The sequence below is a fragment of the Rhinatrema bivittatum genome, chromosome 6, assembly GCF_901001135.1.
Source record: "Rhinatrema bivittatum chromosome 6, aRhiBiv1.1, whole genome shotgun sequence".
In the NCBI taxonomy this organism is placed as follows: Eukaryota; Metazoa; Chordata; class Amphibia; order Gymnophiona; family Rhinatrematidae; genus Rhinatrema; species Rhinatrema bivittatum.
The window spans coordinates 276,214,627-276,239,509 of record NC_042620.1 but is presented as its reverse complement, the minus strand read 5'-3'; the positions used below and the strand labels follow the sequence as shown (position 1 = coordinate 276,239,509).

At 45.1% G+C, this 24,883-nt stretch overlaps 1 protein-coding gene across 3 annotated transcripts in view; it reads left to right on the top strand.

The window, feature by feature from the left end:
* DLG3 (discs large MAGUK scaffold protein 3) overlaps nt 1–24,883 on the top strand; it is a 507,232-nt gene that overhangs the window by 333,246 nt on the left and 149,103 nt on the right. The window contains exon 13 of one of the 3 annotated variants that reach the window (XM_029607251.1): nt 13,630–13,675. The exons of the other annotated variants lie outside the window; for them this stretch is intronic. Within the exon in view, the coding sequence (XP_029463111.1) occupies nt 13,630–13,675 (46 nt within the window). The remainder of the gene's footprint in view (nt 1–13,629; nt 13,676–24,883) is intronic. 3 annotated transcript variants of the gene reach the window in all.

Here is a 24,883-nt window from a genome sequence, read left to right as displayed (position 1 = left end):
AATATCCACAGGCCTTTCCATGACTATATCTTCTGTGGCTCCTCTGCAGCTTCTTAGCCTCTTCCTTCTAAAGTCACCGGTTCAAGTCCTATCAATTTGACACTAGCTTACCTGTAATAGGTGTTCTTGGAAGATAGCAATTCACCAGTCAAGCAAACTCTCCCTCATCCACTTCTGGAGCTGAGTTCATTAGCTTAATTATAGAACTGAAGCACACTGTGGATGTGTAGGAACTGCTCTGCGTACTCTGAAGAACTCTGGGACTTTTCTAGAAAGCTATGGAAATTGTATTCTGGTCAGAGCCATCTGGATGATGTCACCCATGTGAGTGACTGATGAACTGCTATTTTCAGAGAATATCAGTTACAGGTAAACAACTTTACTGAATATCAATTACATTGTAAATGCCATTTATCCTTAACTAAAGGGGATGGCAAAAGTGAATAGAATAAGTATCTTAGTTCAGTTTTTGCAAACTGAGCTTTAGCATCTCTCTCCTCCTTTGCCACTCTAGGATTATGCACTGCAGTGCCATGCCATAGACTCTTCAGGATCATATATATTTATTAAAGTGTATTGATCACCTCCCTGATTTAATCTAAATCACTCAAAGCGATATACAAAATCTTAGACGAGTTCTGTGAAATCTGCTTTTAGTAGAACATATAAAGTACTCTGGGAACAGAGTAGCCCTCCCCTTCTGGTTTACAGCAGTGCCTCAGGGCTTGTTTAGCAAATCTTGGCTTGGATATGTATACTACCCAAAAATAAAGGTGTAGGTGTGTTTGTGTATGTACAGGTTGTGTGTGTGTAGCATTGTGATTTAATACAAACTATGCTGGGGTAGGGAGGGGCAGGACCTTGCGACAGGTTTATATGAGTGAGGGGGCATTCAGCTTTTAGCATATTGGATTCAGCTGCTGAAGTAGTCAGTACTGTACAGAAAGTAATAGAATCTGCCTTCGGGGTTCCTGCTCTCCAGTGACAGCAGATTATTCTTGCTGTATATGATATAATTGACATATTCAGCTTCCAGCTCAGGAGCATTTTGGAGATGCTGTGCTTTGCCTTCTGTTCTTTATCCTGGGCTAGATTTCATTTCCTTCTTGTTGCTCACCATTGTGTTTAATGTCTTATGACATACATTTGTGTCTTGTCTGCGAGAAGTGCAAGTTACTGCAGGGATCTTTCTGATTCAGGGAACTGAAATTTCTTCCCTGAGAGCATCAAGAGATTGACAGCAATTTTTAAAGAACTGGATGGGCCATTGATGTTTTGCTTTTATTTATTTATAAAGCTTATATACCACTTATCAATTTCTAAGTTGTTTACAATGACAATATTCATAATTACAATAAAAAACAATTAACATTTGATACAAACATAAGTAGACAATAGAAATCTAGATCATAAAAAGTCAATATTCCCTAGATGTCTACAGCTGTAAATTTCTGCTATTTAACACCACATTCATTTTACAATCTGCGATGATTGTAAAGATTAGCCCTAAGAAATGGGTATAATAAAGGCTTGATTGAAAAAGATTTTATCAATTTTCTGAATTTTGTGATCAAGATTTTTTTTTTTTTATTTCTAAGGATAAAAGATTCCATAAAATTGGGCCCTATGTCATGAAAAGGTGCTCTTGAGATTCGTCAAGGCGAGTTTGCCTTAATGAAGGGACTTCTAAAAGTGACTGACTACCTGACCTTCATGATCTTGTAGGTCGATTATAATTTCAAATCTACAATAAATACGTCAGAAACAAGCCCATTAATCCCTTTAAAAAGAAAGATTGGAGAGACTTTTCTCCCAGATTAGAAAGTTCTTTGGTAGGGTTTGTATGCATTAGGATTTCTAATCTAGTTTTTTCCTTATAAAGGCCAACCCACAACTCTTGCCATGTGAATCTCAACCCTTGTTGCTTCCCCTTCTTTTCCTCCCTTCAGCTGTGATGAGAAGCAGCTTGGGATCTACTGAAATCCGCAACAATAGCTAAAGTCACAGAGGATTGGGAACTGTGAACTGGTGCACACTTTCACAGTCCCTATGGTGCCTCATTCCGGCAAGGTTTGCTTTTAGTGCCTCCTTCCCTTTTCAGCACCTGGACTCGTGGATTCACAGATTGATTCAAAAGGGTAATGTTCCTCTCTCCTCTGGCTTGGCTACTAGAGCTGTACCCAGGCCAAGTGGCACCTATGGCCAAGTGAAAGTGCACCCTCACCCTGATCATCCTAATGAATGGAACACCCCCAACTTGTCCCTCCTTGGATGGTACTACATAGCAAATTACTGCCCTCACCTCTGGCCACGAACTTAATAATGTACCCACTAACTAATTATTTGTCTCTCCCCCATCCTGAAGAATCATGTTTTTCCCCTTCTTCATATGATTGATTGCATCATCTTGTTCTATCCGTTCACTTGACTGTGTGTTCTTATTGTACCCTGCTCTGAATGTAGGAAGGGCAGGCAATAAAAGTTTTAAATAAAAAAATATATCATGAGGCGGGAACCTTTGTTAAAATGTAGGGGACTTTAATTTTTATTTTTATTTTGACCCAGCAGTTTCCTCCCGCTCCTTTAGGCTTCCAGCTCATTTGGAACCAGTATGGGGATCTTGGCACCATGAGCCTTATGTATTTATAAAATGGTATAACCTGTGCTATCTAAAATTCTAGGCAGAGTACAAAATTATATACATATTAAAACTTATAACCATCAAAAGGTTCACAAACATGGCAAACAAAAATATTTATACATCTTGCATAAAATATTCACCAAATTTAAATAAAGTTTTTATAATATTAAAAATATTATCCATGCTCATTATTTCATCTGTATCTTATGGATAGATCAGAGGATTTAGTATCATCAGACATCATGGCAAAGAAGTTTTATTTTAATTATTGTAATTTGTTTTACTAAGATTTATTGTAATTTTAATTTAATTTTGATTTATTGATTTTATTTTATTTCTTGTAAACCACTGTGATTAGATACAGAATGACGATATTCAAAAGCAATAAATAAATCCAATGTACTTAATGTAAGCGGCTGGGAAACTTCCCATAAAGTTTCTCTTTGAAAATCTGGGGGCCAGTTGGACCCGTGGGTACTTGCACACCCACAGACATTGTTCCTGCTTTGTAGCAGATACAAAGTCAACACCATAAAGGACATGCAGGAATTTCAAAATGAAATACCAGATTGTTGTTGGCCAGCTCCACCCTCCCCCCTTAAAGCCTTGGGCTCCCTGACCTCACCAGTCACACCTTCCCCACTCAAAAATTATGCATTCAGAATACATGAAAAGAAACTTTCAAAGTACTGTCTTTTGAGGTAAAAGTATCACCAAGAGCATGTATATTTAACTTATATGCTGTGCTGTGGTGCCAACCAGAAAAGCAAAAAAAAATGCTTGGAACCCTTATGGTATTATGCCTATGGTAATGCATACTAGGTATGGGCTTGGCCCTGAGAAAGCAATGAGTAAATTGAATTACAATTACTCTTGCACCAGAGTAGAACAAAACTAGCGCAAACTATAACAACCCTACCTATGAAAAACACTGTGAATATTACACCAGGTCTTAGAACACCAATATACCTCTTATTAGAAAAACAGAGCAAACCAGTTATTAGATACCCTATGCAGAAATTACAAACTAGCAGAATCCCTCACCTCTGTCATAGTCTGTATTTTGAGGGTCATGAAGGACCCAGATCCTCAAATACAGACCCTCTGTAAGTCCCATGGTATTCTGGGAAAAATACTGCAGCTTAATTAATGACCCCCCTTAGTTTATACCTGAGGCAGTGTAGGGTGAAGTGGCTTGCCCAAGGTCACAAGGAGTGTCAGTAGGATTTGAACCCTGGCTTGCAGCCTACTGCAGTAACCACTAGGCCACTCCTTAGTGTAGTACCACTCATTTTCAAAACAGACTTACAAACTAGCTGTTATAAAATTGGGCTGTAAAAGGGTAAAATTGTATCCCTAACCCCTCCATAAAGTAAAAATAGAAATGTGTTGACAAAAAATCAACTGGAAACTGCAACAAACTGACTCTCTGGGTCCTTCGTCAAAATGTGTTATGGCGTTAATGTGCGCAGTAACATGTTAACGCATGTGATAAGAACAGTAATGCACAGTGCAAATGCAAATTTTTGGGAGGGGCGGGATCAGGGAGGAGTTTGGGTGGGATTTAGTAAAATGAGGGGTAATATCGCACCGTGCGATAGCAAATATGCATTTCATTGCATGGTTTTAATGCCAGAAATAACTACATCTTTTTTCCTGGCGTTTGGCTATGCGATATGCCCAAAATGGCCATAACGCAATTCGTGATACATTTTTAGAATTGCATTTTGGCAATTTCTGGGCTTGGGAGAGGGAAGAAAGAGTGGAGTAGAGAGAGAGAGAGAACGCCTCTGGGGAGGGCCTCAATGTGCAGCTATTTATATCTCTATAGGAGGACCATCTAATAGGATGAGGTGAGGTGGTGGTGGTGCTTTAGGGTTTAGGGGCCAGTTTCTCATGTAGAATGAGACGTACGAACAGCACAGTACACCTCGGTGAAGATTTGACATCATTTGGAGTGAGGAAAGTCTCACAAAGATGAAATTTTGTACTATGCTACCTCACCCTAGCTTGATGGTACCCATACTGTCCCATACTCAGTCATACACACACACATGCTTTCTGCCATGTTCAGTCACACTCATTCTCTGCCATGCTTATTCACATCCGTACTCATTCTCTGCCATGCTCATTTACACCCACGCCCTCTGCCGTGCTCAATCACACCTCTGCACACGCTGTCTGTCATGCTCAATCTTACACACACGTACACACTCTCTCTCACTTGTCCCCCTCCCTCCCCCCCTTTGGATGCACAAGGAGCAGGAAAAGCAAAAGTGACAGCAGCAGCCTCCTCTTCAGCCTCCTAGTCCCACCAGACTCCTCCTCCTCAGCATCGGGGCTGCGTTGCTCTTGCTCCTGCTCCGTAGTGAATGAAGGCTGATGCTGCATCTTCTGGCGAGTGTGTAGTGCTGCTCCTACTGTTCCTGACTGTGGGAGGGAGATGATTTATTGTTGTCACAGCCCCATGGGCTGTGCTGCTCTTGAATACCCAGGGCGAAGGAGGCTGATGTTTCTTGCAGCCCTATAGGTGGCGCTGCTCTCACTGCATTTAGGGGGCAGACCAAGGCGTCGGCTTCAAGCTGGTGGGTAGTTTGCTTTTCCTACATCCGCTTGATGCAGCGGAGGCCAATTCATCTCACGGCATTGCGGACCATACTGCTCTAGACTGCACTGCAGAGGGAGGGAATCCTGCGCAGGTTGCCTCTGCTGTTGCGGCAGCGTTGGTATTTTTGTCGCGATCCTCCCTGCCTTCAGGGATGGCCCTGAGGGGAGGGAGGGACACCAAGAGCAGGTGCAGCAGTTCATTTCTCCTCCCCTTGGTGGCAGACCTCAACACTGTATTGGAAGGAAGGGAGGCGGATTTTCGTAACATTGTGCGAGAGATGGCGCCTAGGGATAGATGGTGCCAATGACCGTGGCCATATTGACCATATGCTAGCTATGGCTCTGTTGGCTACCTCGTGTGATAATCATGGCACTATCTCTCTCCTCTTTGGTGTAATTTTCCTTGGCAGACAAAGGAGGAGGCAGGGTGTCAATGAGACTGTGAGAGATTGCCTGCTGCCTCCTGGTATTCCTGGTGTTAATCCTGTAGTATGAGTGACCACCTGATTCGTGCAGATTCCCCCCGTACCTTCAGGTAATCCTGCCTTAATTCTGTTGGTATTTTCTCCCATTAATCCTGCACCGCAAGACTGGAAATTGTATGTAAAAAGAAAAATTCTTGTGAATTCAATAGAAATATTTGAACACCAATCTTGCATTGTAAAAAAGAGATTGCTTGACTGCTCCATGTGTTCCCCCTGGTAATCCTGTACTGTAAATGAGGCTGCCTGACTGCTGCAGGTGTTCACCTGGTAATCCTGTACTATAAATGAGGCTGCCTGACTGCTGTAGGTGTTCCCCCTGGTAATCCTGTACGTAAATGAGGCTGCCTGGCTGCTGCAGGTGTTCCTCCAGATACTGCCTTACTAACAGGATGGGCAGTAATGAAAGACATTTCCATAGATAAAATGCTGTTTGATTATTGTTCATCCTCTAATGCTGGTTGAAATGCTTCCTTAGCATTCGGGTAGGTCAATCCCAACAAGTGGGTTATGCAATTCTGCCAGCAGATGGAGCAAACATTGACATCGTGGCCATATAGTCCCACCCTGACATCAGCCTGCCAGTATTCTCCATCTCCAGCAGATGGTGGACATGTATTTCCTTTCGGGGGATTGCATGCTAATAAAAAAAAAAAAAAAAAAGGGAATCGAAGATAATAGAAAGACGAGTCATCTATATAGCACCACTTGCCTCCTGAGGTGATATGTGCGGTCCCTCCCTCAGTAGAGTGCCCTCAGTTCGATAGCCTTGATGCCATGGACCAGAAATTCCAATAGCTGCAGGCAGAGAGAGGCTCGGTGGTGAGGGTTTAGCTGTCTCCCTGTAGCTAGGACCAATTCCTGCTTTCAGCCACGGAGGCAGTCCAGACATAGCGGGTTGAGCAGCCATTTGGCTAGGCCAAGCTCAGAGGCTTCACCCTTTTTGAGTGCATGATAGGCCGCGAGGTCTTGTGCATGTTTTTTGTGCCGTGGGACAATCAGCACACACTTGTGCACCTTTTTATGGGTTCTTCTTAAGTGCCTTGGTTTATTGGGTGCCTAGTTTGGCACGCACACTTTTTGGGTGCCCATTTTGGGCATGGATTTTATGCGTGCATATTCCAGGCGTGAGCTTTCACAGTTCTGTGCGCTTACAACTATGGCTTCCGCGGCGAGGAAGCCTAAGCCCTTATCTGTTGTGCTGCATGCCACTTCAGGGTCATTCAGCTGCAGCTTTCTTTAGGCCTGTGTCAGTGCTGCCTTGAATGCTCGGGGCGATTTACCCCCTTATGATTTTGCCAGTGATGGACCATCTCCGCAGTCTGTGGAGACTAGAATCGATGGTGACATAAGGGTATTCCCTCCTTTGGTTGATCCATGGGTCAAGTTGCCAAGAGCTGCTAGCTCTCAGAATGATAGATTCGAGCCTGTGGGCCTGGAATGGGCTCATCCTCTCTTCCTGGGTAAACTTTCCAGGGTTGGAAGATGTTTCTACAGGGTCGGTCTTCTGAATCACCCCTCCTTTGGTTGATCCACGGGCTGAGTCATTACGAGCTGCTAGCTCTCAGGACAACAGGTTCAAGCCTGTGGGGCCTGGAATCCTCTCCTCCTGGGGAGAATTTTTCTCAGAGTTGGTAGACATTTCTAGAGAGCCGGTCTTCTAAATCACCAGTGCCTACTAAGATTGGTTCATGCGTTCCAAGTGATCCTCTGCCTGGCTCTGCAGCCAAGCGCCATGGCACAATGCAGCCTGACTAAACTCAAATGCAGGTGAATCAAAATGATACCAATGATGTTGATGGTGAGGGGAACATTTCCCCAACTTTGGAGCCATGTTGAACTCTACTCTGTTTCTTTCTTAGAGATGAGTTGCCAAGTTTGGTCTCTCAGGCATTGAAGACCCTTGGAGCGACTGGGACTGACTTTTTGGGAGGGCAGAAGATAAACATAAGAACATAAGAAATTGCCATGTTGGGTCAGACCAAGAGTCCATCAAGCCCAGCATCCTGTTTCCAACAGAGGCCAACCCAGGCCACAAGAACCTGGCAATTACCCAAACACCAAGAAGATCCCATACTACTGATGCAATTAATAGCAGTGGCTGTTCCATAAGTAAACTTGATTAATGGCCGTTAATGGACTTCTCCTCCAAGAACTTATCCAAACCTTTTTTGAACCCAGCTACACTAACTGCACTAACCACATCTTCTGGCAACAAATTCCAGAGCTTAATTGTGCATTGAGTGAAAGAATTTTCTCAGATTAGTCTTAAATGTGCTACTTGCTAACTTCATGGAATGCCCCCGTAGTCCTTCTATTATCTGACAGTGTAAATAACCGATTCACATCTACTCGTTCAAGACCTCTCATGATCTTAAAGACCTCTACCATATCCCCCCTCGGCCTTTCCTCATAGGGGAGCTGTTCCATCCCCTTTATCATTTTGGTTGCCCTTCTCTGTACCTTCTCTATCGCAACTATATCTTTTTTGAGTTGCGGCAACCAGAATTGTACACAGTATTCAAGGTGCGGTCTCACCATGGAGCAATATAGAGGCATTATGACATTTTCCGTTATATTAACCATTCCCTTCCTAATAATCCCTAACATTCTGTTTGCTTTTTTGACTGCTGCTGCACACTGAGCCGACGATTTTAAAGTATTATCCACTATGATGCCTAGATCTTTTTTCCTGGGTAGTAGCTTCTAATATAGAACATGACATCATGTAACTACAGCAACGGTTATTATTCTCTATATGCAACACCTTGCACTTGTCCACATTAAATTTCATTTGCCATTTGAATGCCCAATCTTCCAGTCTTGCAAGGTGGTCCTGTAATGTATCACATTCCGCTTGTGATTTAACTACTCTGAATAATTTTGTATCATCCGCAAATTTGATAACCTCACTCGTCGTATTCCTTTCCAGATCATTTATATATATATATTGAAAAGCACTGGTCCAAGTACAGAAACCTGAGGCTCTCTACTGTTTACCCTTTTCCACTGAGAAAATTGACCATTTAATCCTACTCTCTGTTTCCTGTCTTTTAACCAGTTTGTAATCCATGAAAGGACATCGCCTCCTATCCCAATGCATTTTAGTTTTCTTAGAAGCCTCTAATGAGGGACTTTGTCAAATGCCTTCTGAAAATCCAAATACACTACATCTACCGGTTCACCTTTATCCACATGTTTATTAACCCCTTCAAAAAAATGAAGCAGATTAGGCAAGACTTCCCTTGGGTAAATCCATGTTGACTGTGTTCCATTAAGCATGTCTTTCTATATGCTATACGATTTTGATCTTTAGAATAGTTTCCACTATTTTTTCCGGCACTGAAGTCAGGCTCACTGGTCTATAATTTCCCGGATTACCCCTGGAGCCCTTTTTAAATATTGGGGTTACATTGGCCAGTCACCAATCTCTAGTCACCCTACACAAGGTTTCTTATTTCTTTCCCCTCTGGGTTGCACTCCAGGAGTGGACTTCTGGAATGGAGTGTGCCAGAGGCATCTTTTAAAGGAGGACGTGTCTTGGTGAGTTTATACCCCTTGGATCCCCAGACCAGAGAGTGGTTGCAATTCCCTAGATTGGATGCCTTGGTGTGTTCTGTCACAAACCGTACCACCATCCTGGTAGAGGGAGGTGCGGCACTGAAGGATGCTCAGGATTGGAGGATTGAGACTATCCTAAAACAAAGCATTTGAGGCATTTTTGGCCTTATAGGGGAGGTTCATTCCAGACGTTCTTTCCCTTCCAAAGATCTTAGTCCTTTCGCCCCTGAGGACCTCGAAAGGATATGGACTCCGGAGGTGGAGCCCCTCAGTCTGCCAATGAAGATTAGCAGGTTCACCTGTTGGTTCAGGAGATAGGTAGCATCTGTCCCGTTTTTACCACAGGTGGGTTCAGATTACTTTTGATCAATGTGTTCTCAAAGCTTTTTGGGATGGGTATGCTCTAGAATTTCTTTGCATTCCTCCAGATGCCTTCATGGTCTCTCTAACTCCCCTCAGCAGAGGGTAGAATTGGAAGCGACATTTCAACGGAGGTGGAACCTGAAAGCGGTGATTCCTGTTACCAAATCACAGAGATATACAGCCTGTTATTCCATTTATTTGGTCATGTCCAAGAAAGAAGAGTCGTTTTGGCCCATACTTAATGCGTATTCCCATCCGTTGGGAACTTCAGCGGTCCATTTTGCTGTTCTGGATCGTCCTTACCAGTTTCAGACCTGCCCTTCAAGCTAGCCGCGGTGCCCAGGTCCTTTTTTTTTTTTTAGTAGATCATGTTGGCGGTAGTGGCGGCTCTCCACAAGGAGGGCATTCTAGTTCACTACTATCTGGACCATTGGTTGATTTGAACCAAAACAGTGGAAGAGAGTCTTCTCATGTCCCACAGAGTGATTCCTTGCTATAGGAACTAGGCTCGGGGGTGGGGGGTGGGGGGCGGTGTGACTCTAGCCTACAGTGATTTGCAACTGTCTCAGACTCTGGGGTATCCCGAAGCTCGGTTCGAGACAAGGTGGGCAGAGTATTGCTACCGCAGACTCGTTTCCACAAGTTGATGCTACGAATTTGATCCTTGTGGAATCCTGTTTGACTGTGCGTCTTATCTACAGGTCCAGGGGTTGCTGACTGCCGCATGAGAAGTGTTTTCCTGGGAGAGGGCTTGCATGCGCCACCTTTAGTGTCCGTTGATCTCCTGTTGGAGTCCGCAGTCGAAGAACTATGTGGTGAGGCTGCTCCTCCCATTAGAGGTGAGATCCCAGTTGGACTGATGGTTACAGGCAGGTCATTTTAGGAAAGAAATTTCCCTGATAACACCAGATTGGTTGGTACTCAAGACAGATGCGAGCCTCTGGGATTGGGAGGGCTCACTGTCAGGAGTTGGTGCTGCAAGCGCACTGGAATGTAGCAGAGCATCAGTGGAACATCAATAAACTGAAAGCACGAGCAGTTTGGTGACATCCTGGCGTTTCACCGAGCAGCTTCTTCTAAGTATATCCACTTTCCCATAGCTGGATAGAATAACTTCAGAGCCAATTTCCTCATCAGGAGAAAATTGGACCTAGGAGAATGGGAGCTGGCAGATGAGGCCTTTTTGCTCCTGGTGAACCGCTGGGGGCCTATCTGATCTAGACCTGTTGGCGAGCTGCACTATGCAAAGGTTCCACGCTTATTCAGTCACAGGCGGGACCCAAAAGTGATGGGCATCGATGCTCTTTTTTCAGTGTGGCTACGTGGTGCCCTGCTGTATGCATTTCCTCCTCTGATAGGCAGTCTGGTCCAGAAGATTTACAAGTCAAACCAACACCGTCCTTTTACTGGTTGCAGATTGGGTTTGAAGGCCATGGTTTGCCGATCTCCAGAGATGTCTGATGGATATTCCCCTTGGGCTACAGTCTCGGGCGGACCTTTACATCAGAGGCTCATTCTGCAAGAGGGTCTGGATCAATTCTTTCTTATGGTTTTGCCATTGAAAGGGTTCAGTTGTTGAAGCAGAGTTTATTGCCTTTTGTAATTTCCACTTTTCTTAAGGCCCAGAAATTTTCTACTTCTCTAGTCTAGGTTAGAGTTTGGAGGGTCTTTGAGGCCTGGTGTTCTGAGTGAAGTACTTAACTGCTCAAGATGGATATTCCTTTGACTTTGGAATTTTTACAGGACGGCTTAGGCCTTAGCACGAAGTTTCAAGTCGTAGCCCTGGGTTGTTATAGGGGATGAGTTATGGGAGGACCTTTGTCTTCCCATCCAGACGTGTCCTGTTTCTAACAGGGAGTTAAACATCTTCACTCCCCGTTGCGGTTTCCGGGCCTCTGTGGAACCTTAACTTGATCCTCGGGTTTTTGGGGGTCTGACTTTTCTATTGCTGCATATGCTTTCCTTGCGGCTGCTTACCTTGGACAGGTTTTTTGGTAGTAATCTAATTGGCATGTCAGATCTCTGAGCTGCAGGCTCTTTCCTGCCATGAGCCTTCTCCATATGACTCTGGCTGTGGTTCAACTTCAGATGGTGCCCTCTTTTTTGCCTAAAGTGGTTTTGGAGTTTCATTTGAATCAGTCCATTTATCTGCCTGCCTTGGACAGGGACAGAGATGAAAATGAGTACTGCCTTTTGCGTTCCTTTTTCATCAAGCAACCTTTACAGCGGTGTTAGGAGGTGGCTAAGGCTGTTTGGAAGTCTGTTCGCCTATTCATGCTCCAGGTGGAGGTAAGTAAGGAGCTCCAGCAGCGCGGGTATTGATTGCCTGCTGGGTTAAGGAAGATGTTATGACAGCCTAGGTGACTGCTGAGTTGCCTTACCGACACAGATTAGACTGCATTTCACGTGGATTCAGGCGGTATCATGGGTGATGCTTTTTTTGTTGTCGCCTGTTGAAATTGGCTAAGGGGCGACATGGTCGTCTTTGCTCTCCTTCTCCAAGCATTACTGCTTGGATATCAGGGTTTGGAGGACGCTGCCTTTTTGCGGGTGGTATTGTCTGGATTGCTGGCAGCCTCCCACTCTTTTCGAGATTAGCTTTGGTACATCCCACTTGTTGGGATTGGACCTACCTGAATGCTAAGGAAGGAGAAATTACTACTTACCTAATAATTTCCATTCCTTTAGAAAAAGATAGGTCAATCCTAGACCTGCCCTCAGCTGCAAGTGTTTGAATTTGTGGTTAGCCTTTCTTAGGGCGAGCTGTGCAGAGAATGATTCCTGTTTTTCATTGTCAACTGATAAGGGACTTCTCTAGCCCTTAGTTTGCTAGATATGTTCCTTTCTCTGACTGAGTTCAGTGTTCCTGTTGGTTGAGAAACATGAAAGTTTGCCTGTTAATAATGTTTAGTATAATCAGTTTCCCTGGCTTTTCCAGGGAATACTGGCGGACTGATTTCGAGGTGGGACTATATGGCCATGACATCAGCTTTTGCTCTGTCTCCATCTACTGGCAGAGGTGCATAACCCCTCATTAAGATTGACCTATTCTTCACTAAAGGAAAGGAAATTATCAGGTACGGTAAGTAGTAATTTCTCCATGGATGTGAACATTCATTCTTTACAACACATTTTTTGTAGGAGTTCTAAAGATAGGGTGAGGTTGAAGGAAGCAGCTACATATGTAGTTTTGGATGTTTATAATTAAGTGCATTGTTTTATCCTAAAAATGTATCCACACCAAAAGCAGGTGCAAATTTGTGCAGGCACCTTTGAGGGGCATTAATGAAAGCAAAACTACTTGTGTAATTTTGCATTTATTATTGCAATAAACCCCACAGATAAAAGCACCCATGGGATTTGCAAGATTGCAGGTAGTTTGATTACCCGTCTCATATGTACTGTATATACATATGTATACATATACAAGTATTACAGAGATTGCCACTGATATTTCAACAAGGATCCACTGGACTTGGAGCCCAGAATGCTAATCATTATAACATGGTACCAGGAGCTCCACTATCTGCATTGGGAGGTTTCATTGCTTATACTGTGGTAGGCTTCCTTGGTACTGGTATCCACACTGTCTGTGCTGTGAGTGATATTGTTGTAAGAAATACAGAAGTTCAGTGATATAAAAGTAAACCTGTGGTTGGTTTTCTTTGTTTCCCCTGCTGGTGATGGAGTAAATATATGATCTCCACATTTTACCAAAATGTAAAATACTGCAGTAGCAGCTTGTGTACAAAGTGATGCATAATTTATGCGCAGATGCATGCATTGTTTGCTGATTAGTTTTGGGGTGGGCAGAAAGATGAGAGCTCCCCAGAATCTGAGGCTTTCCAGCCTGATTTTATAACCTTACTTCCAATTGCAGTTCTGTACAATTATTTTCTAATGCTCACCTTGCTCTGTATTCTTTCTTCACCCTTCCCTCTTCTGCTTCTGTCCCTTTGCTGTCTGTGATATCAGGACTTCCCTGGGTTAAGTGACGATTATTATGGATCAAAGAGCCTGAGTAAGTCTACTTGAAAAGCAATGTGACTCTTGTACAGTTGTCTGCTGTTAATATTGTGCATGGAGAAGCAGCCAGCACTGCAATTGCCTGCAGAAACCTGCAATTCATTCACTTTTTGATGCTTTCTGGCTCTGCAGATGGTTGTAGGCATTAACAGATATGAAAATAAAGCGCTTGCAAAGTTTTTCTAGATAATTTAATTGGCAGTTAAGGTCATGAATATTTTCCTTTTACATTATGATTCATTTCATTCTTCAGATAGTAATACCGGTAAAGCTTTTGATTACGTTCCATTATTCTGAATATGAGTAAATCTTTGGTTACTGGGCAAATCTTTATTGGAAGTCCAAATAGTCATATCAGTGAGATGTGTAAAGTATGAATATAGGACAGACAACTAAAAGCATACTTGTATGCTTTTCTTCCCCTAAAAGTCTAAAAATGTTAACTATACCAGGATAAAAAAGGGTCAACTAGCGGAAAGCTTCAAGTGGAAATCATCAGAGAAGGGGGTAAACTGATACTTTAATCTGCTGTAATATTGCAAAGCCCTGTGTTCCCAGGAGACAGGCTTCAGATCTAGAGAAATATTTCTGCTAATTACTGCTTCAGAGGTCATTTCAGTGGGGCAACATCTGTGAACCACAAAGGCAATATTCAGTTATAGCATACATGAACAGCAGTTTTCAAAAGCAAAAAAAAAAGATAAAGAAATGTGTGTTTTTTGGCCCAGCATTTCTCCATTGTCAAGCAGGGCTGAATTAGCCATGACGTGGATGATATCATCCAGTGATGCCAAACAGACCCATCTCTGAACTCAGTAAAAGTTTACTGAGCATGTGTAGTAGTTCCTAAATGCATGCTGCCCCATGAGCCTCTCATCTCTTGAAAATTTTGTCTAGCGTAAGACATTGCCATAGTGGGTCAGACCAAGGGGCCATCAAGCCCAGCATCCTGTTTCCAACAGTGGCCAATCCAATACAAGTATCTGGCAAGTACGCAAACATTAAATAAATCCCATGCTGCTAATGCTGGTAATAAGCAGTAGCTATTTCGCAAGTCAACTTCACTAATACCAGTTTATGGACTTCTCCAGGAAATTGTCCAAACCTTTTTTTTAAACCCAGGTAGGCTAACTTCCATAACCACATCCTTTGGTAACATATTTCAGAGCTTAATTGTGCATTGAGTGAAAAAGAATTTTCTTTGATTCATTTTAAACGTGCTACTTGCTTCCTTCATGGAGTTCCTCCTTGTCCTATTCTCCGAGGTCAAGCATGATGGTAGTCCTCACACATGGGTGACATCATCAGATGGAGCCTAATGTGTAAAACTTATGTCAAAGTTTCTAGAAATCGGAGCTGGTGCTGTCCATCCTTGACCCGCTTCTGGAGAAACTCGTGCTTATCAGTGGTTACCAACCCAGCTGGTGTCTGTTTCCAGGGCAGCACAGGTGCCCAGCGGGGCACTGAGGCCTCCCACTACTAATACAGTGGTCATCTCTGGTTCCCGTGGCTGAGATCTGCAAGGCTGCATTGTGGAGTTCTCTCCATACATTGACTTCACTTTATTGTCTGAATAGGGATGTCCGACGCGACAGTAGGTTCGGCCAGTCTGTCCTCAAGAACCTATTTGAGGTGTAAAACTCAACTCTCCCAACTTTGGGCCTGTTTGGGTTCAGGCTGTCTCCCCACTGTTACCAACAGCAACGATGTTTTTGTGCCCTTTGGCACTTGGTTAGGTGTTTGTTGGTCCCATTTTATGTTGTGGAGCAGCCTGTAGCTAGGGATTCACCCATGTGTGAGGTCCACCAAGCTGCTTGTCCTTGGAGAAAGCAGAGTTGCTTACCTGTAACAGGTGTTCTCCGAGGGCAGCAGGATGTTTGTCCTCATGAAACCCGCCCGCCACACCGTGGAGTTGGGTTTCTCCTGTTTTTTTATTTTTCCTCATAACTCTGTTACGAGACTGAAGAGGGGACCCCACATGGATGTTTGGATAGTGTCATGCAGGGATTGCTCAGTGTGCCAGTCAAAGGAACTTTGACATAAGTTTTCCATGCCAGGCTCCATCAGATGATGTCACCCACGTGTGAGGACTACCATCCTGCTGTCCTAGGAGAACACCTGTTACAGGTAAGCAACTCTGATTTCTAATTGGTTGGTCCCAGGCTTTTTTTTCCCACATTCCTTTTCTCGGTCTTTTACTAATTCCTTTAACAGGGTCTCTCTCTTTTCCTGTTTCTTTTCTCTCCACCTGTCTTCTTCACTTCCTCTCTCAAGCTCACTGCCTCTCTCTCTCACACTTTCACATGCTCTTTCATACATATGCTCTCACTTTCATATGCTCTCTCTTACACACACACACACACAGGCTCTTGCTGCTCTCTCTCTCACATACGCTTGCACCCACTTTCACATGCTGTTTCTTTCTCATACATACACTCTGGCTCTATCTCACTTGTCTCACTCACACACACACACACGCTCTCACTTTCACATGCTGTCTCTTTTCTCATACATACACTCCCTGCTCTCTCTTACATGCTGTCTCACTAACACACACACACTCTCGTGAAAATGAGAGCTTACATGCTGTCTGACATATGCATACAGGCTCTCTCTCACACAAACACTCATGCTGTCTCACACTCACATTTTCACATGCTGTTTCTCTCTCATACATACATTTTGGCTCTCTTCCATGTGCTGTTTCACTCCCACACACACAGTCTCTCAACTCTCTCTGTTTATGGCATCCCTGCCACAGACACTGCTCTTTTTCTGCACATAGGCTGACACTCCTCCTTCCTGCCTGCAAAGCTCTGTCAACTTTTTTCTTCTGGGCCTCATGGGCAGGAAGAAAGAGGAGCACTGGAGTTTTTGGGTTTCTTCATTCCATAGTGGTGTGGTCTCCACCACAGCAACCCCCTCATCTCTCACTTAAGGCCGTAGTGGGATGGACTCTACCATGGCCCTGCTGGTCTTCCTGTGCCGGGGGAGATAGAGCCATGGTGACTTCAGTGGCATAGTTAAGTGTCACCTCGATTGAAGACATCTGCAAAGTTGGAACTTGGTTGTCTGTGCAGAACTTCACATGCTGCTACTACTGTTTGGGCAACATGTCGAGGGACAACAGTGGTTTTGGACAAGCAGTTTTGCGCACCAATCAGTTTACCCTTCACTGGTGGGGCAGGATTGCTTTTTCTGTAATTGTTCCGCTGTACAACTCTCAGCTTCGAACTGCCCCATGTGTCATGGCTAATTCAGCCTTGCTTGTTGATAGAGAAAGCAACTTTGCTTACCTGTAAACAGGGTTCTCTGTAGAAAACAGGATGAATTAGCTATGCTTAATTCCTGTCCTCCTCCCTGGAGAGTCAGTTACCTCACTAATAAAGCTTGCTAAGCCCTGAAATTGGCTGAGAAGTTCATGAGGCATGTGCACAGGAAGCCTCACGCATGCTCAGTAAACTTTTACTAAGTTCAGAGAGAGATGGGCATGTTCGGTGCTACAAAATGATATAACTCACATGTCATGGCTAATTCATCAACCATGTTTACAGGTAAGTAAATTTGCTTTTCTTCTTGCTTCTTTGGGTTTTCAGCTCAATAAGAACCAGCCTTTGTTGGACTATGGCACCAAAAGCAGCTATCTGGGCTTTTTTGGCCTATTATATCCCTCACAAATGCAGCACAGCCCTCATACACACACAGAAATTTGTAATGTAAAGCAAGTTTTATCATACTAGGCATTACTGGCTGTCATGGCCTTGACTGCCTTTTTTTTTAATAATCATTGGTCACTTCAATTATCCTAACTTTTTATAGGATTTTATATTGCAAATAAAAATGTGCACTTATCTGCATCCACTAAAGGGTACCCTTGGCAGAAATGAGTTTTGGAATGCTGTTCTGAGCATTCCTGAACAAGCAAAAAGATGAGAAAAAAAAACAGAAGACAGAGGCTGCTGTGATTGAAAGATCTCTTTATTAAATGAGCCCACTGGGGTTTATCTTGCCATGTAGGATACAAGCTTTAGTAGATGCAGATAAATGCACACTTTTATTTGCAATATAAAATCCTATAAAAAGTTAGGATAATTGAAGTGACCATTGATTATAAAAAAAAAAAAAAAAGTTACCAGTAATCAAGGCCAAGACGGTCGGTGGTGTCTAGTATGATAGGCCATGATTAAACTTACTTTACATTACAAATTTCTGTGTGGATGAGGGTTGTGCTGCATTTGTTAGTTACTATTTTTCCTCTTGTTTTTTTTGGCACAGCTGTTTTGAGTCTGTTATCCCTTCCAGACTTGCCTAACCCAGTCATTACAGCAACAGTCTTTGGCTGTCGGCCATGTACCTGTGCTCCTTCCAGAACCTTGCAAGCATGGACCCTGTATCTGGCCATTATGTATCACTGTCGGGCAATGACAGGGATGCTATGCTCTCTCCCTGACTGTGACCACTGCCTCTGCAGCATTCCCTACCTCTGTCATCCCAGGGAGAAAAAGTCTTGATCCGGGAATCGAACCCATGTCCTTTGTGTGGCAGTATACAGCTTTGCTGCATACGACAGCCAAAACAAATCTTTATCAGTTCTGTGCATGAGGTCAAAGCAAAAACTAAAAAACGAGTTTAATCGCCTGTCAGTCATTTATGTACATAGCTGCTCCCAGGTCTCATGCCCCATTTCTGTACTGCAGAAAAGCAACACATGTTCTTTTCACAGCAGGTAAAAGTATATACACAGTACTTCACTGTAACAGATCCTAAATCCATATACAAAATTGCTGTCTTTACATGTCCTGTGGGAAACACATTTTAATTGAATTTTGAGTGCAGCAGCTCCAACACTTCCCTCCCAACCTCTTGAGCTGCTCTGTCCCCAACCCCGCACCTCATCCTCTGTCTTCCGTAAGTATCTCCCCTGACCCCCCATCCCCTTTATCCCTCTGACCTCTTCCCTCAGTATCCTCTCTGGTTCTCTCGCATAAACCTTTCACCATTACCCCTTCTGGCACTCGCACACCCCCACCATCTCTCTCTCCCAAAATTCACCCTTTTCAACTCACTCTCCCCAGAAGTATTCATCCCTTCTTGCACATATCTCTCTAAAATCCTTCTCCCTCCAAGCACCATTCCTGGCTCTTTCAGCCCTCCACCCCATCATACCTCTAGATTCAATTCTACCCCCATTCCATAACCACTTTTGGCTCTGTTAACCCTCCCCCCACACACACACACACACACACTTCCATCCTCTGTAGTTCTCTTACTTTCCCTTCACTTTCACTATCTATGATTGTGTCAGATCCTCACCTACCCACACACACACACACACACACCCACCCTCACCCCCTGGCTCTCTCATGCCACCTCTTCTCCTCCTCCCACATGGCTCTCATATAACACCCTATCCTGGCCTTTTCTCTCTTTCACGCCACTTCTTCCACCCAAGCCCTGGTCTCCGCACACCTGTTGCAGAACATGATAACATGGACCTTGGGGAGGAATAAAAGTGCCAGACGGTTCAGTTTCATTGCTTACTTCAAGTGAGATGTGGAGGAAACAATATTCACTCCCCCATTTTCCCCCAAGCTAAGCTCCTTCCTGAGCTGCCCCCCCCCCCCCCCACCCCAACTTTTACAACATTCATCCCTTTTCATGTCACTGCCCTGAAAAGCATTAACCCGCTTTCGCACCACTTCTCTTTTAAGCATTTACTTGATGCACTGTTCCTCCAAGTATTCATCAACTAAATTTAATCCCTTCTCCCCTCGCTCCTTTTCAGCATTCACCCCCTTTCCCTTCCAAAAATTATTATGGCATGACTCCCTCCTCCCTTCTGCTGTCAGCTGAGTCCCAAGTGGTGGGATGACTTGAGCTGCTGGGCTTTAGGGCTGTGTACAGTTCAGCCCTTCCCCTCTAGACAGCAGACCAGAGAAGAGCTCTCTACTCCAGGCAGCAGATGGAGTGGGAATTTAGACAGGATGGGGAGGGTTGGAGCAGAGCGCTGACTGGCTCATATTTGCTGTCCTGTCAGCTCCAACCTCACCCCCTTTTGTTCTCCACTGTTGCTGATTGCAAATGAGGGAGAAGAAGAGCAGAGATAAGCAGGGAAAACCCACTGATCCCTGCTCCAGTCCCTTTCTTTTGTCGTTGCAGTAACCAGCAGCACTGTCAGGTGAGGAGGGGGAGAAGAGGCGGGAGCAGGATAGGTCTTCCCTGCTCCTTTCTATTGCATGTGCTTCCTGCTCCAGTCCCTCCCCTCTGGCCTCTACAGTGTTACTTAGTTGCCAGAGGGCAAGAGCCACATTTTTTTTAACATGAAAAAGCCACAGGATGGCCACCCCTGCCCTAGGTGGGTATAGGTCTCCCAGCACAATAATCTCTCTCCCATCCCTGCATAATCATCTCTCTCTCATCCCCTCAATCCATGCATCTCCCCCGCCATCCGACATAATCATCTTTCTCCCACCCCTCCTTCCCGGGCACAAACATATCTCTCCCAGACTTTCCCACCCTCAGCACAATAATCTCCCCCTTTTCCTAATCCTGTGCAATCATCGTATCTCCTCCCCATGCTGGACACAAGTATCATATTTCTCTGAGCTCCAGCACAAGCATCAATTTTCCCTTCCCTCCCAATTCTCTTTCTCTTCATTCCCCCTCAGTGCTCTCATCATCTTTCCTATGACAGCACAACCATAATCTCTGTTTCACTCTGGTGTGATTCCATTTCTCTGGTAGGAGGAGTTGGAGAGCAGCACTTCGCTTACTTACAGCTGTCTCATCCTCTGCTGGATTCAATCTGAAATTTGAATTGCATGGTGCTGGCAGTTCCCATGAAGACTGAAAGGTTTCCCCACACATTCAGACTTCAAATCATTGCCAGTAGAGGAGGAAGTATCTGCAGATGATAAAAACTACTCTCCAACGCAGCAGCTGGCTCAAATAGGTCGCGCTGTGGGTTAGGGGAAGGATTGCCGGGAGTTGCTGAAATGTGGTGCGCGCCCCCCCCCCCCCCCCCCCCCCCCCCCCCCATAGTGCACAATTCACAAACTTTTCCAAGGGATGGTATTGAAGAGAAGTTGTTTTGTGGAAAATATTAGAATCTCCTGCTGCTCGTTTCATAAATAGCAGTATGTTTGCTTCTCTGAATACAAACAATTCACCATAGTCACACACTCAGTGCTGAATGGCCATCTGTTCAAGAGCTTTCTGGAAAGATCTAAAGGCTTTTAACATACATATTCAGATATTACCATGCTGCTGCAGCCCTCCCTTTAGTTGTATTTTGCTCACCAAAGATGTCTGATGCATCAGCTTTAGCAGCCCTTCTATGCAGTTTTCTTCAACTCTCTAAAAATAAATAAATAAATAAAACAAGCCACCATTTAATTTCCTTAGTCAAGTTTTTGAGCACTCATTTGAATTTTGGTGCTTATTTGTCAATGCTGCTAGACTGAATAAGATATTTTTCTTGTTGCAGTCATTTATGTTCTTATGTTCTTATTTAACTCTTTCAACCTTTTTATCAAGTTCTCTGGTCATCTTTTTGTTAGATTTCTTTGACTTTGCTGTATGTTTTTTTTTTTTTTTTTCTTCTAGGATAAGCAGGATGGTAGTCCTCACACATGGGTGACATCCGATGGAGCCAGGCACAGAAAACCTGTGCCCAGCATGCCACTATCCACGTGTCTATATGGGGTCCCTCTTCAGTCTCTTCTTTTCCACAAAGCTATCGTGTCACAGTTGTGGAGCTCCTCTCTTTTTCTGTTTTTTCAAGTGATTTCCCGGTCTGTTCCGACATTTCCTGCGCCGGGACCTCTCTTATTCCTACCGGCTTAGTCAGTAGGGCGGTACGGTAAGTTTTCTCCCTTCTGTGTGGTCAGTTCCCGGTGTGTTGTGTTCTTGGCTGCTGAGCACCGACCGCTTGCTGGGTCTTTTTTTGTAATGGTGGCATCGGGTTTTCGTCAGTGTCGGCGGACCATGTCCCTCATGGATCCACATGAGGTTTGTATCCTCTGCCTGGTGGCATCACACACAGTCAGTGTCATTTTTGCGACACATGACCCCCAAAGGCCGTCGTGCCCATCTATAGATAAAATGGAGAAGCTCTTCGGTTCCAAGAAATCTTCACCTTCAATTTCGGTGTCGGGGACATCGACTCCAAAAGGCTGCAGGGAATTGATGTACACCAAGCCTTCACTGTCCACTCCCCCACCAGGGCCCCCTCTGGAGAGAGGGGCTGAAGATCAGCTGTCATCTGTGTCTTCATGCTCCAGGACGTTGGATCATCTCCATCCTCCTCGATACTGGGGAAAAACCAGGCAGAGCACCAAGGGAAGTCCAGAAAGCATCGCTAGGGGTTGCCATCTTTGTATGACACCGGCTCGGGTTAGCACTGGCACCAGCTGTGATGCCCCCGAAGCGACCCCATGGAGAGGAGGCACCATTCTCCATTGAACCTGGGAGTACCAGGTGTTCCCCACCAATGCCGGTGCTGGGCACCAGTCTCCCCTCAGGGCTCTGAGGGAGATCTAGTGACACCTCCCCCTCCTCTGGTTGTCTTGTCCTTGGTGGACTTTCATGAGGTGTTGGACCGCAGGGTGCAATTGGCAGTGGTCTGAGGCTGCAGGTCATCGAGCTGCCGGTGCTTCCACCGGTGCCAGAACCTGCACGCTCGATGTTGGCACTGCTGCTGGAGCACCTCTATATCCTCCTTGGTGTCCTTCCCATGCAGCTGCTGCTGATGCCCGGGGGTCCATCGATACCGCAGCGGCTACCATTGCCTGCTCCATCCGGTGCGATTTTCATTGAGGGTTCCTCCATGGAGGAAGCACCAGCAGAGCCCATGACACCGCTGAGGCCCTTGGTTCTTCGACCAGCATTCCCTGGTCCAGTTCTGGGTCCTTCGGGGGCCTTGGTAGAGGCTCCCCACTGATGTCTGAGTGATCTTAGAGAGGAAGATGCACCTTATGACCCGTGGGGGGATGATACCTCCGAATCCTCGTCCAAAGATTCGGGGGATCTTCCCTCAGACCCATCTCCTCTGGTGGAGTGGCATCAGTCCCCGCCTGAGGACTTGACCTTTGCGGGGTTTGTCCAGGCCATGGAGGGAAACCATTCCATTTCAGCTTCTGACAGAAGAGGATGCCAGGCATAAAATGCTGGAGGTTCTCCAGTTTCTCAATGCCCCAAAGGAAGTGGTAGCTGTTCCAGTGCATGAGATCTTCAAGGAGTTACTCCTTAGAATTTGGGAACTCCCCATCTCTGTGCCTCCAGTAAATAGGAAGGCTGATGCTGTCTGTCTGGTATTGCAGGCCTTGGGTAGGAGAGGCATCAACACCCACATCAGTCTGTTGTGATGGAGTCCGCATTCAAGAAGGCTAAGCATTCCTGTACCCATGCTTCCTCCCATTCGGGTCAAGAACACAGAACTGGATGCGCTGGGCAGGAAAGTGTTTCAGGGCGCCATGTTGATCGCCCAAATTGCTTTCTACCAGTTGTATATGATGCAGTACTCTTGGAACCTCTGGAAACAAGCGTCTGCCCCAGCAGCAACAGGACGCTTTTATGGCTCTTGTCCATCAAGTCTTGGAATGTGGCAGCACAAAGTGCGCTCCACCTATGACTTGTTCAAAACATCTACTAGGATTGCAGTGGCTGGTATTGGTGCCTGCAGGATGGCCTGGCTCTGAACCTCAGATCTCCGCCCGGAGGTCAAGGAGAAGCTTGCAGACCTCCCATGTATTGTTGAGAACCTTTTTGGTAAGGTGAGGGATACTGTGGCTTAGTTGAAGGATCACCATGAGATCCTCCACCATCTTTCGGCTAATACATTGGACTCTCTATGCCAGGAATTCCTCGTGGCAGGGCTTGCAGGGGTCTTTTTTAATAGCCAGAGGAAATATTATCCTCTGGCCTCTCATGCCCATGCTCAACATGTGAGCTCTAGGAGCCGCCCCAGACAGCAGCGGACCCCCAGGCCTCAGCCGGTGCCCCAGTCAAGCCCCACTACAGGATTTAGACTGGCTACGGGGGAGCATAAGCCAATCGGCCATACATTTGACGCCGGGCCCTCTGATTGGAGGCCTGCTACGATTCTTCAAGGACCGGTGGATCCTGGCCATCGTTCATCAAGGGTATTGACTCAACTTTCTAGGTATTCCTGTGGACATTCCCCCATGCCCCTCGTGGGGTCGGTCCTCGCATCAAGAAATACTCTTGACGGAGCTCTCCACCCTCATAACATCCAGAGCAGGGGTTTCTGTTCTCGCTATTTCCTGAATCCAAAGAGAACAGGTGGACTCTGCTCTATTTTGGACCTGAGAGCTTTGAACCAGTTTCTAAAAAGAGAAAAGTTCAAAATGGTCTCTCTGGGCACCCTGATTCCTCTTTTGCAGGGAGGGGACTGGCTTTGCTCCCTTGATCTCAAGGATGCATATGCCCACATCGAAATCTTCTCCAGCCACAGGAAGTATCTTCAGTTTATATTGGGGAGAGGCATTTCCATATACAGGGTGTTGCCATTCAGCTTCGCCTCGGCCCCCTTGTCTTCAAGTGCCTGGCAGCGGTGGGAGCGCACCTTTTCCGTCTAGGGGTGCAGGTGTTCCACTACTTGGACGACTGGCTGGTCAAGAGTGCCACTCAGGAGGGGGTGCTTCAATCTCTGCATTTGACCATTCGGGTGTTGGAATCCCTCGGGTTTGTCATCAACTACCCGAAGTCTCATCTAACCCCATCACCGCAGTTGAGCTGGACACAGTTCAGGCCAGAGCCTAACTGTCCCGTGATCTGGCGCTTGCACTGGTATTTATTTATTTATTTATTTATTTATTTATTTATTTAAACAGTTTTTTATATACCGTTGCACGGACAAATCCATCTCAACGGTTTACAATTACTCATAGTATTTGGAATAGGCAGGAAAAAGAAAAATATAATTATATTATAAACATATACCATATTTTTCGCTCCATAAGACGCACCTGACCATAAGATGCACCTAGGATTCAGAGGGGGAAAATTGAAAAAAAAAAAAAAAAAATTTGTGCTAAACCGGCTCTGTCCCCAGGCATCCGTGGGTGTTATGGAGCAAATTAGGGGAGTGCATAACATTTTTTTTCTCCCTATTTTGTTTTCGGGTCTGGGGAGGGCCATTTCGGTCCACTCCCCAGATCAGAAAACTTTTATCTTTCTCTTT